This window comes from Suillus discolor (genome assembly GCF_016758755.1).
Source record: "Suillus discolor strain FC423 chromosome Unknown F5147scaffold_104, whole genome shotgun sequence".
Taxonomy (NCBI): domain Eukaryota; kingdom Fungi; phylum Basidiomycota; class Agaricomycetes; order Boletales; family Suillaceae; genus Suillus; species Suillus discolor.
The window spans coordinates 107,330-120,229 of record NW_024541351.1 but is presented as its reverse complement, the minus strand read 5'-3'; the positions used below and the strand labels follow the sequence as shown (position 1 = coordinate 120,229).

At 45.8% G+C, this 12,900-nt stretch overlaps 4 protein-coding genes across 4 annotated transcripts; 1 reads left to right on the top strand and 3 right to left on the bottom strand.

Annotated features, from left to right (window-relative positions):
- Window positions 1–1,044: 1,044 nt before the first annotated feature.
- Window positions 1,045–1,353, top strand: F5147DRAFT_542768 (uncharacterized protein; the record flags this gene model as incomplete). The annotated part of the gene is made up of 1 exon (XM_041430273.1): window positions 1,045–1,353. A coding segment is annotated over one exon (309 nt), but the record flags the coding sequence as incomplete, so codon positions are not given.
- Window positions 1,354–3,044: 1,691 nt separating this feature from the next.
- On the bottom strand, window positions 3,045–3,948 carry F5147DRAFT_748244 (uncharacterized protein; the record flags this gene model as incomplete). Its single annotated transcript, XM_041440044.1, has 5 exons — window positions 3,045–3,153; window positions 3,210–3,364; window positions 3,479–3,592; window positions 3,639–3,696; window positions 3,827–3,948. 5 exons carry the CDS (start codon window positions 3,946–3,948, stop codon window positions 3,045–3,047), a joined length of 558 nt encoding a protein of 185 aa, XP_041286208.1.
- A 1,669-nt stretch (window positions 3,949–5,617) lies between these two features.
- Window positions 5,618–6,140, bottom strand: F5147DRAFT_558639 (ABC transporter; the record flags this gene model as incomplete). Its single annotated transcript, XM_041430549.1, has 4 exons — window positions 5,618–5,672; window positions 5,725–5,858; window positions 5,918–6,041; window positions 6,094–6,140. Coding segments are annotated over 4 exons (360 nt in total), but the record flags the coding sequence as incomplete, so codon positions are not given.
- A 6,045-nt stretch (window positions 6,141–12,185) lies between these two features.
- On the bottom strand, window positions 12,186–12,605 carry F5147DRAFT_586710 (uncharacterized protein; the record flags this gene model as incomplete). The annotated part of the gene is made up of 1 exon (XM_041431943.1): window positions 12,186–12,605. The coding sequence occupies one exon, from the start codon at window positions 12,603–12,605 to the stop codon at window positions 12,186–12,188; it is 420 nt and encodes a 139-aa protein (XP_041286206.1).
- Between the last annotated feature and the right edge of the window lie 295 nt (window positions 12,606–12,900).

The following is a 12,900-nucleotide window of genomic DNA, read 5'->3' as shown; positions in this document are numbered from 1 at the left end:
TCGGTGTTCCCACTGGTTAACCGAAATCCTTCAGTGAAGTATAATGACGTAAAAGAGGTTTACAGAACGATCAGTCGTAATGTTCATGATCAATGCACCTGTGACTCCCACGTATTGCCTCTAATTAGACGTGATTATAGATAGCATTAGCACATCTAAAATGACAGACTTACAGTGTTTCTAAGCCTCCTCCAATATCTCTTGGTTAAAGACTGACTTATAATAAAAGAAAACAGCTGTAGCCCTATGTAAGCTGGCGTGAGACATCGGCACTCACGCAGGTAATGTTCCTGACGTCGGCTATCCTGCGCCTGCCGTGCGAACCTTTGTGCTCGCCGTCATACATGATGAGCACAATAATTCAAACATATCGGAGGCGCGTTTGGACACAGTGACTAAGCATAATGAGTGAAGTACATTGCAGCAGTATAATGGCTAAACTAATACTAGACTACTCCTCCCCCTCACCATCATCAAGAACCTGAAGCCGCGAGAAGTCATCAGTGATGAGGATGATGTCCTGCAAACTCCTCAAGGCTTCCTCTGCCACCTCCTCTTCATCTAGGTCCTCTTGAGTATCTGCGCCTACAGAAGATGATGGGTTGTGTACAGGTATATTAGCAGCGAACATGCTGGCAGGGAATCCGAGGATCTGGCATGCTAGCACTCTCTCCGATACTGGTGCAAGCACTTAGACCAGGGATTAGTGTACCAGTGAAACCAGGGAGCTGTGAGATATCATGAAGCCACTTTATATGGCGCAAGTTGAACCGGCCTCGAACACTCCGATGGCTGTTGTTCTCTGACAATATGAACAATGGGCTTGTACACAGAATCAAAGTAAGTTATCTGGCTCCTCACAATAATATTTTGTTCTTATTGAGTATCTTCGAGATCTCAATGAACGCGACTCTTTGGAAACAGTCCAAAAGCAAGTTCGAAGATTGATTGTCCGAGGACTGGGTATGTGACAACATTCGTTAGTGCATGCGAGCATTGTCTGACATATTCACAGTTGCAATAACAGGCAAAAAGGACATTACAATGAATTACAACAACTACAAGATGGTCATCGTCAAAACATATGCAGTCCGCCTGGTAGGATGGCCCCAGGGTGTCAAATTTATCAGTCCTTCAAGCATTGGGACTGTCGGCGAAATCCGCAAGCTTCGTGATATGCTGAGGGCCAAGGCATGTCACTGGAGTGCTCTGACCCCAGCAGAGGTCAAAGCTCATACTGCTGCACTCGATGTGCGTTGTTTGGCAGGGGAAGTCGTTCGGCAGCCACACAAGAAGCGCTCCAATGCTGGAATCCCTCGCAAGCGCAAGGGTGCACCTACTACTGGACAGGGAAACCAAGAGAATAGAAGGCCATCAAAGAAGGTGAAAAAGAATATTAGTACCCAGCATCGGCATCAACAAAAGAGCCTGAAACATGTATGTCAATATATGCTGCCCGAAGTATATATGTTGAATATCAGGGCTTGTATCAAAATTTAATGCCTTATATGCACCTTATATGTACCTTGTAAGCTGGTTAACAGACTTGTGTACTCATGTAAGCTTCACAAGGCCTTATATGCTTCGGGCTCTTTTGTTGATGGGGAGGCCGCCAAAAGTACAGAATTTGTTATGTCGTCTGAGGATGAGGATGAGGATGAGTAGGGCACCCTTCTATGTATATCGAGAAGACTTGTACATATCTGAATGATCAGTAGCTGTCACTGTGTCCAAATGCACCTCCGATATGTTTGAATTATTGTGCTCATCAGTGTATGATGGCGAGCACGAAGGTTCGCACAGCGGGCGCAGGATAGCCGACTGTCAGGAACATCACCTGCGTGAGTGCCGATGTCTCACGCCAGCTTACATAGGGCTACAGCTGTTTTCTTTTATTATAAGTCAGTCTTTAACCAAGAGATATTGGAGGAGGCTTAGAAACGCTGTAAGTCTGTTATTTTAGACGTGCTAACATCACTGAAAGTCAAGATCCGCTATAAACCATTATATCCCCCTTATAATGGTCATGATACCTGCAATCGGATAAAATATGGCAGGTGGTTTTATAACATCATGTATACCTTTAAACACCTAGCCTCCTTGGCCAAATTAATTAATAACCTTACATATTTGCCAGACTACCATGTGTGACATGTAAGTGAAGAAATCATCATCCTTTTCGTGTGATACACTACCATATAACTACACAACGGGAAGTCAGATGTTATGCAACGGCAACTGAAATATTTACAAGATGATTAACTAGCAAGTATTGGACATCATACATACCTTTGGACACCTAGCCTCCTTGGTCAATTTAAATAATAATCATACATATTTGTCGGATTACCAAGTATAATGTGTAAGTGAAGAGATTATCATCCTTTTCGTGTGATACACTGCTTTATAACTTCACAACGGAAAGTCAGACGCTTAGGCAATGGCAACTGAAATACACGGAAGATAACTTGCATTGCAGAATTAGGTGCGTCGAACAGAATTATCTGAATGGAGCTTGTAGCCTACATGTATCAGTGTGGTGTGCGCTACCAGCGCTTGCAAGCCAGGTAGATGTGTCCATGATCAGTCGTAATGTTGTTGTTGAGACAAAAGTGTCTGTATGGAGCTGGTAGCCTACATGTATCAGTGTGGTGTACGCTACCAGAGCTTGCAAGTCATGTTGATGTGTCCCCGATCACTAGTGATGTTGTCCTTGAGACAAGCACACCCAACTTTCAATACTGCGGCATCGCACACAACTCGCTACCTGAAGTCACACGTCTGTCATGTTTGTGTTGACTACTAAATACCAGATGTGTGATGAAGGTGGACCATTTGTCTCAACCATATGGTAGCACAGAATGTCTGGGCATATTGTCTATCGCAGGTCTTAATGTCATTGCTGATGGTACTACTTGAATCTCACTTGGCAATGCGTAACGTTATGAAAAATTTTAATCATTCATTATGTACAATGTAAAATTACATGCAGCTCGAAGTTTAACGTTTAAAGTTCAGTACTAGCCTAAGTAGTTTCTCTTATTCTAACCCAACTTAGCTAGATCCGGCGCCCTGGCCAAAGTCATGGCGACCGACATTTTGTTCGCATGCTGCGGGCAATAATCAGAAACAAATTTTCTACCAAAAACCTTTCTGAAAAATGAAACCCCAATGAATCAACAGAAGATGGTGATGCCAAAGCTACTCACTGATTCCACCAAAGTAAAAGGTCGTCGACTTCTTTCGCTGCTTCTGGCGATGGAGGGAGCTCAAGATAGTCAACTATATTGTCGTAGAACTCTTGATGGTTGAATTCATCATCAACAATGCGCCAAGATCCTGCGCTCAACAACGCAAATCTTAGCTAAATCCCCTAATCAGCAAAGCGCACAATATTGAGTTAAATAGTCCATACCTGAACAGACGCATAGGCTATGGCTCGAGGTTGAATAGATCACATATTGAGGAGTGTTGAAACATCGCGCCGAGTGCGACGCTCGCCACTGTTCTTGTTCCATACAGAACGAGGCGCCGAGTCAGCAGGTTGTTCCTCGTATGTAGAAGTTGGAGAGGTGAACACACGTTTAAATGCCTGGAGACTGCATTCAGTATGCTTCTACCAAACATAATAATTTTACCTTTATAAGTAGTTTGCCTTTAAACAAACCATTGGTAGGATTCTGGGGGTCATAGCATCTATTCTCATACAGGAATGACGGCCAGGAGCAAGCGGTGATATGAAAATCAGGATGGTAGTCTCAAATGGAGGCTCGAACACTTTAAAGACATAAGTTAGTTATGGTGCAGGTCAGAAAAGAGCCCTTACGTGGGATTGCTCCAGTCGTAATCAACTGGGCACAGGAGTCTGCCCGTCACGTCATTGTGAAAACCCCGACCAGACTTGTCTTGTCTGTGGATGGTGGGATTTGGTGTGGGAGTGCGTTCCATTAGCCAATCAGCGACAGCGCACTTGAGACTAGCAGAGTCGTCTCCTCTGGCCCCATCAGAGCCTTCATTCAGCTGGATGCGAGATACAGTCACATTTTGTCAGTGAATTGTTTTGGGGAGTCTCACCTTGTTGTATGCAAAAGCAAGAATTTCGTGCTCGGCTGACGACCGTAGCAATTTACGAGCCGAGGGACACCATACCATGAGTTTCTTGAAGGAATGATACCGCCTATTTTCACTGGAACATGACCTGAGGGCTAACCAGTAAAAGTTGTGAAGATGTACTTACTCTGGGTCATCTGAATCCATTTTGTCCGCGCCTGATTCATTGTCAGCGCCCAGTCCAATGCGCCTATTGAATTCTGCTACCAGATCTTCAACGTGCTTGGTCAGACATACGAGCCTTCGAATTGGTCGACCATAGTATGTATTCGATTCACTACTTTGGATTTTTATCAACTTGTTGTGCCGCCATTTTAAAAACTAGACATACCTTTTCTTCCCAGGGAGCCCACGGACTTGGAGGTCCGCATTTTCTTCCTCGAGTGCGGTGATTCGTCTTTTGAGAGCGACTAGAGGGTGAATCTCATTGTTGTCTGGTTCAGATGGAGACGGAGATGAGGTTGCCATTGCGCGTGGATGAGAATGCCAAGTGGGGGCTTAGGGAATAGGCATGATGGTCAATTTAGCTAAGGAAACATAGCGGAAATGAAACACAGACCTTGAGACAGCTAACTTGTTGGGGATCCTTAGCATGGGCCCCACACAACGTCATGTAGGATTATCAGCTCCATACATTCTTCGACGTTGCAACCCTGCATGAACGGCACATACACCACATACATAATTGACTGAAGGTTATAGGGTCAGTTAATTGTTAGTAGAGTTTGCTCCAAGGCGAATTCTGTCGATCATGTGACAGCAATTACATAACGCCTGGCAGTCATCTTTAGTGAAACGGAAAGTGAGGATGATACCCCAACCATAGGTCCACGTACTATAGCCCCAGAAACGCAAACTACATGCCATCTATACTTACCAACTTGGAGCTCGAGACTGACTCCAATGTCTCTTATCCTTCCATTGATGGTTTTCTGGCCAAACTTGACAAGGCAGAGCCATGGCGCGGGTGGATTGAAAAGTTTCTCCATCCGCTCACTTCACTGGGGGTTAGGACATTAGACGACATAGAAATCATATCGCCTGAATGCCTTACCGTGTTTCACCGCCTCTGTCCCCTAATGGTTATGGACTTCTTTGTCCACATCATCAGTTACCTCGATGAAGCCAGCCATTTGGCACATCAGAGCTCTAGGCTGTAATATGGAAAGCGGTTGAGAATAATAGGTGAGCCCGTCCAGTAGAAAGCAAACCTTCACCATTAGCAACCTATCTGCCGTAGTTTCCACACGCTGGAGTAGATGTCTTTGAGAGACAAGAGAAGACGATTCTTCAGTCATCATGTGTATAAATCCCCCAGGTCCTTGACATAATTCACGAGGTGTTCTGTCAAGTGTAAGATGTATTTTAGTACCAGTTGTATTGAGAGGCCTCAAGCTGTAGCACTTACGATTCATGGCTCAATGGGCATCACTGTGCGCTTACTGAACAAGCATGACGAAGGACCAAAATGCAAGTGTTCCGTTTTGACTGATGAGTGATGCCCACATTTTTGACCCCCCAAAAGCTGGGATCCCTTGCCACCGACTTCAGTATTAAATCCACTATTATAATCATGTCAGTATGCCTTGAGTTCGCATGGTATCAAGGTCTTACTCTGGAAGTGATTGAATAAAATCTAGTATATTAGCATCACAACAAGCGGCCTCAATCTCTTCTTGTGTGACCTCAGATTCCGGTATGGAGGCACCGAGCAAGATATTGAAGTGGATAGTTCCCGCGTACAAATTCTGCAAGGCAAGTAGTCAGCTCCTCTCCACCAAGGGATTAAGATCATGAGCATATTCACAGGCTCTTGCGACACAAGTGAAAGCTGCTGTCGATATGCCTGGACGTTAAACTCGTCGATAAGCTCTCCGTCGAGTGAAATCTGTCCAGAAATTGGATCGTAGAAACACTCTAGTGACTGGATGCTAAATGGACTCTCAGATGCCTGTCAAAATACTGTAGAATGACAAGACTTACACTGTACTTTTACTGCAACCACTAGAGCTGACTAAGGCAACATAAATTCCAGGTTCCGCGATAAGCGAGAGACCACGCAGACCCAGAATCCGGGATGGGTAGGGTAGGGTAGCTGAAACAAATGTTCTCCAGCTGTATGTGGCCCTTGATTATTTTGCTTGGAACATGTTTGCCTTTAGTTGACTCTGCATCAATCACAGGTCTTGCATCAAGGAGCCTGAGGATTGTGTTGGCGGCTCCTTTGGCTGACGAGACGTCAGGCACAAAGGCAAAGACGTTACCAGCTTACATTGCGCCAAATACTGTACTCTGCCAATGTTATGTTCACTTCAAGGATGTTTGAAGGTTGACAAAATGGCCATACCATCAAAGCAATGAAATATGATTGTGTGGAGATCTCCAGCTGCGAAACGAGTGTCGCGCTGTAGACTCGTGCCTCTCATTGTGCAATATTGCAGTTTTCACTAGGGAGTACATGGCACAAACTTGTAGCATCACTCTGTATGCTATCCACAGCTATTCCTATATGAGGTGCAGCTTTCCCGCGCAACACGCAACTTGCACGCGTACCTTTCCCGCGCTTCATGATGTATATGCGCGCGCGCTTTCCTGCGCTTGAGTGCCCTATAGTGCCAGCCATCCGGAAGCATCCATCCACTGTCCACCAAGTTCCCTAGTGTGTATATTTCCATTTCTCACATTTGCATATCGTTCCATCTTTATTTTTATCATGGACCCTTACTTACATATATCCTTACATACCTTACTCAGTAGCGCTTCGGCTCCGCATGACAGCGCTTAGGCGCCATACTTAAGCGCCAGCAGTACATACTATTACTCACTTACTCACCCACCAAGAACGACAGAGGACTAAACCACAACGATACCCATTTACTACCTAGCAGAGTATAGTTGAAATCTATTCCTTGGCACCTCGCATATAACATCTCTCAGCTTGCATCTCTCACCTCTTGTCTAGTGTCTTATCATCACTTAAGCAAACTCACTCTTACTCTCTCTTGTTTCCGCATACACGCGTGCGTATTCCCGCGCTTCGCGCATTCTCACGCCTCGCACGCACCTGCGCTTTCCCGCACTTTGCATTCGCCAACCAGTAGCGCCTTCGGCGCCTACTACTAGATCCTTGCTGCACTCACTTCCCCTTTAGGGTTGAATGCACTTGTCGTCTCAAGTATAGCAGACTAGGCAACGCGTGACCTTACAACATTTATAGATACAGTCAGGAGCATTGTTTGTGCCTCGCTGTATCGTTGAACCTTCAGCGCCATACCAGAAAACTAGAGCAATTACCCAAAACACCATAGCCTGAGAGAGTGCGAACAGAATGTTGCTCCAGAGTACTGTCCTGATGGATTTTTTGATGGGTCCTTCCAGGCACCGTCTGTAAAGATTAAGGCAGTGCTCTTCTTGAGTCAATAATGCAACAGTGCGAATAGCTGCAGCAGCTTTGCAGGCAATCTGAGCAGAGCTTTCATGCGCTGACTTGTTATTTTGATCTTTCAGAACAACGACTTGCCAGAAGGCGTTTAGCACGACTGGAGCATAAAATGCAGGTCACGTACCAAACATATAAAGCCAGCGGACACCAGGACGGGGATGCATGCTGAAAAACGACGATATTTATAAGAGGAAGGCTCAAAATCAGGAATCGAAATGCACCCATGCCGACAAGAGCTGGCTTCCAAGCATATACAAGGACGATGATCAAACCAGCAAGTATAGTTGTGATAGATTGGACAATCCTAACCAAAGTCAGTATGTCATAACCTCAGGAGGACTCGTAATACGCACATTCCCAGAGTTATGCCAGCGAGTCCATTGATCTTCTGAGGGTTTTCGCCCAAGCTTGATGTCAGAGCGTCAGTCTTTCAAATTCTGATGAGGGTTGTGCTCGAGCTGGAGAGTTGTATGACTCACATTGTTCTTGTCGTTATCAAAGCACTCGACTGGTTCCATGCGTTAGAGAAATAATTTGGCAATTAAGGTACTCACTGTCTTGCCGGATGATGGCTTTGAAACTCATTGAACGGTGCTTGGAAATCAAGACAGCGGCAGAAGAAGAAAAGACAACAGGCGGGATAGGGGACAGCGGGAAAGGTAGAGTTGACAGCAGTTTACAAGGGGCGTCTGCTGGTGAGTGTGTCCGGAAAATGCCGCGCGGTTTGTCAATGCCCCATACATTTGACTAACTTTAGAGTTCTCTTTGCACAAGAGCAGATGTCACACGATCTTTAGTTACCTCAGCTTGCATTAGCTCGTGCAGGCGCAGGCGCCATCACCAGTTTCCTACTGCAAGTCACCCACACCTTGTATGAAAAATGTAATTAATTCTTGTTTTCAACTAGCACACCTGTGGAGCTTGTAAAATGTAAAATGCAAGTGCAGATCGCTCCTGGGCTGCTTTCAGCCTTGATACATGAATCCACTGCAGCAGCAGCCCTAAACTCACGCCTTGGACCCATTTCTCGCCCCGTTCCCGGTCCTATAGCCATTGTCAGGAGGCAAGTTTCCTCGAGCAGTATAGGAGTTCATTCTGTCTTGGTGAAGACCCTCCGACTGAACATGTTAACCGCTCATAGCATGTTTGTAGGATAAAAAGACACACCTTGTGTACTAGCATGTCTCCAATCTACTACTTGATCAGCACCCTTCCAGAGAGACATGTCGTCACCTCCAAATTCACCCCAGGCAGTGGGAACTTGAGATGCCAGCACAATGCGAGAGTCGATGAGGGAATTAGACTCCAAAAGTGTTTGGACTGCGTCGATATCTTCAGAGATGCGAAACACAACTACTTGAAGGTGTGATGAAGTGAGAACGGAAGCCACTAATTCTGGCTTAGTCCTCCGTGTATGGATGTGTAAGCACAAGTGCGTCAGTCCATGAAGATTCTCCAGACCAACTGTGGAGTTCCATAACACCCAAGCATTGAGAATTTCAAGATGTGTCACTGTACTGAAGGCCTTGAAAGTGGAAAGAGAGACAAATTGGGTGCAATGGAAAATCAAGGATATACTAAGCGATAATGATGTTAGGGGGAGGTCATTTAAGGGCCGCAGCAGAGGATTTATTGTTCCATTGAAGTCTGATGGTGCAATCCATAATGCAAGATTGGTGGTACCGCTGCACAGGGAAAGGATATCTGCGGCTGTACTCAGAAGTACATCGCCCTCAATGCACAGTGATTGCACAGCCCCTCGAGTGAAATCACTGCAGCGCTGGGACCGAATACAAAATGATGAAAGAAAGGAGATAGCAATGGTTTCATTTGGCAGAACGATTTTTCGATAAAGCAGCCTTTCAGTCCTGTGACAGTAGTACTCAGTAACTCAGCATTTGGTGCTTCAGAATTGCTCACCAATAATGTACCCGCTGTGAAACAAACAGAAGAGAGTAAGCTTGCTGTATGCAATCAATAGCGAGAATAAAAATTTCTTTCTCGAGTTTGAGGGGCAATGCTGGCACTGGCATGAGTACCAGACGATGATGGGGAAACTAGAAAATGTCTAGCATAAAGTTCGGGTACTCGGATCTCGAATTATCGAGCCTGACCCGTCGCACGGCTGAAGTCAGGATGATTCATTAGAACATTTTCGGCGATTACTTACATTACGAAACAGTGATCATATCATTAAGTACCCTGAGTCTATTGACGGGACACCTGACCTCTGAACTATGTTTTAGTCAAAATGCACATGGGTCCAAACCCTCAGTGTTTTTGGACCGAGCAATGCAAATGCGGGGTTGAAGGAGTCCGGGTAAGTTCCGAGCATTTTAACCCTGACACTTTGATACACTGAAACCCAAGCAGATTGTATTTCTATTTCGAATCTTCATGACACGCCGACTTTACACTAAACCTTAAATGTTTGTATCCGGGGTAAAATCAAAGTCATTGCGACTGATCTCGAACACATGGCAGGTTGGAGTCCTCCACCATTGCTGAATGTCAGAGTTGCAGGGCCAGCAGAAATGAAGGGTCAACTAGTGGTGGACCAATATCGCTGGCACCAGTAGAGGGAAAGCTTGCGATGGATGTCATCATTAATTACTAGTAGTGGTCATGGGATCTGACTCACATATAAAATTATCAGCAGGTGTTACACACCAAATGCATTTAGTTGGTGTTGACGGATCATCTAAGTGGCGTCAAGTACCATGGAAGGTCTGCAGACATTTAGGCTGTTTCCCCACTTAGAACTAGTAGTACTCAACGTTCAGTGTTTGACGTTCAACCCTAGCCTAAGCCGTTTTAATAACCGCACTTCGGTCGAAATTCAAAATTGAGTCCATCTTGACAGCTATATCATAAGTGACATGATCGCTGGCAGGGTCTCTCGGAACTTGACAACAAAATTTCGGGAGCCCTGAGCACATTGGAATGCAGGGTCAGGGAGAATCCAAGAGGAACTTCTGTATCAGAGCAGGGTTAGCCGTCTTTGTGTGAGTTTGAGATGAGGAGTGAATTGAATTTAAATATGTTACCCTCCAACTTGAAGGGGGACACCAGCGAACATGTTGTCTGACACAGATTCTGAGACTAGTATCGACTCGCGCTCCTCTGGCTTTAATGATGGAGCCGACACTATCATCTTGATGAACACTGAAAGTGCAGGCAAGGATGACCATCACTCCGCGTCAAGAAGCTCCACTCCACAAAGTCACAAGGACTCCTGCCCTGGCCCTGGTCAGTCGCATGGGCAAGGTGGTCCGGTGTATTCCTGCGGGTGCTATACGTATGGTGAGCGTGGCAGATTTGAATCGCTCATATCCTGGCCGAGTAACTCACAGACTGGCTAAAACAGAACATCTAGCACCCCGAGGAAATGACCCGAAGGACATCCGCTGGCAGGCTTGGTTTGCTAACCTTGACTCGGATGCGGACTGCGGACTCGGACTCGGACTCGGATATCGAGATTTTGCTGATACGTCCGAGTCTAAAGCGAAAGAGGTCACAGGACAACTTGAATGATGTAAGTATATGTAGCTGTATCTTTCAAAATTATGCGCTTACCTTTGCATGGATGCTCTGCACAATTAGGGTCGGGATGTTACCAACAGGCAGAAAAGATCACACACTTGGAAACCCATCTCAGATGAGCTCAGAAAGAGATTTGAAAAACTAGCTATTGAAGTTGTGGGTGTGCTAGAAGCAGTGAGTAGACTCGAGGCAGCCATCAATAGCCAAAGCGGAGTGATGGCTGAGGCCTGCAACGCGGTTGAAAACAATGGCATGTAATGACATGGGGCCCTTTCAGATGTACTCGATAGTAGTAGTTCGTTGACGGTATGCAGGCTCTTCCAGAATAAGTCCCATTAACAACAGTGTTAGCAGAATGAGGTTGAAGTGTTCGATTTGGAGTGGGTGAATTCGGATGATTGGGAAGAAGCGGAGGCGCGACGGCTGCTTGAAAGTTTGTGAGATACTGTCAGTTGTGAAGTGATACAGGATCAACGTACCTTGGCTCTGCAAATAGATTATAAGAAGTGCGGGATGAATAATGCGGACGATGCAGATGAATTATCTGTCGTGCCAGAAGAAAGGGTGAAGCTCAATGTCAACGAATGAGCGTGTTTGGTTATATCCGTAATATATTCCCTATACATACATTATGGTCACGAGAGATCTGATACAACGATTGATGACAAGTCGTCCGTAACCGCCCTCTGCTCGTAATGGTGCCTTACTTGCCATAATCCACCCTCTGTGTCAGGTTCGCGTACCTCAGTCTCCAGATGCCAGCCTGACAGTGTGTACATTCCTGGTCGGGTAGCGCACAACTGGGCGAGGACAGATGTTGTCTGCAACGGCGCCAAAAGCCCCCTGAACATCGTCTGGCCACAATATGGTGCAGGGAAATGATGTCTACAGACGCTGTCAGTTGACAGTATACGGGGCAAAAAATCACTCACGACGATTGTTGACAATGGTCAAGTCTAAGGACAAAGCGCGACGGATGGGACAAGGAATGGTTACAAATCGTAAACTCCACGGGAACCATGCAAAGACTGATCGACACAGACAAGCCATCGCTCGCCCTCGAGGGTATCACCTAGAAAGTCACCAATGGTCAGTGTCGATTCCCATTGCCTAGCTTCGAGGACTTGAGTGACTCAACTGTCAACTGGTAACCTGTCAATGATCTTTGCACAGTATTAGAGGCGAATTGCAGCCTTGACCAGGCCTGAAAGTAATGATTAGCGGCGTTATCACAGATCTTGGTGAGGATTTCCATTCGCAGGGCAGGTTCGACCTCCTCAGAACCAAAGTCGTCGATGAGATTAACAAGGTTGTTAATAGCACGTGCACCGCCGAATGCGCTGGGCTGCAGAAGTGGTCTGATGTCAGTAACGAAACTATCCTTTCGAGCCTGGATGTTTATCGTCGGTGGTTGTACAGGAGCAGCAGCAGTGGAGGTCGATGTGGTTGCCGTAGAAGTTGAAGGTGTAGATGGCAATTGTGCATAGAAAGAAGACAATTGTCCGATCATTGTAGAAGTAGGTGAATGAAGAACAGTGGGGTGAAAGAGTGCCTTGAGACTGTGATGTGGGTTGATGCTGAGTTAAATGCGAGGAATAAAAATGTGTGGGAAGAACATAGGCAGGATTAATGGATAAAGTAGGATGCTGATATTGATATGGATGTCGTGGTTGGGATTGGGGATGTATAAGGGTGTAAATGAGATGCGTGACGTCTACCCATGATGGAAAGTCTAATGTTTGGGAATGCAAGGCCATGATTGCTTCAAGTTGTGTGAAATCCAACATGACATAGGGTGTCGTCAT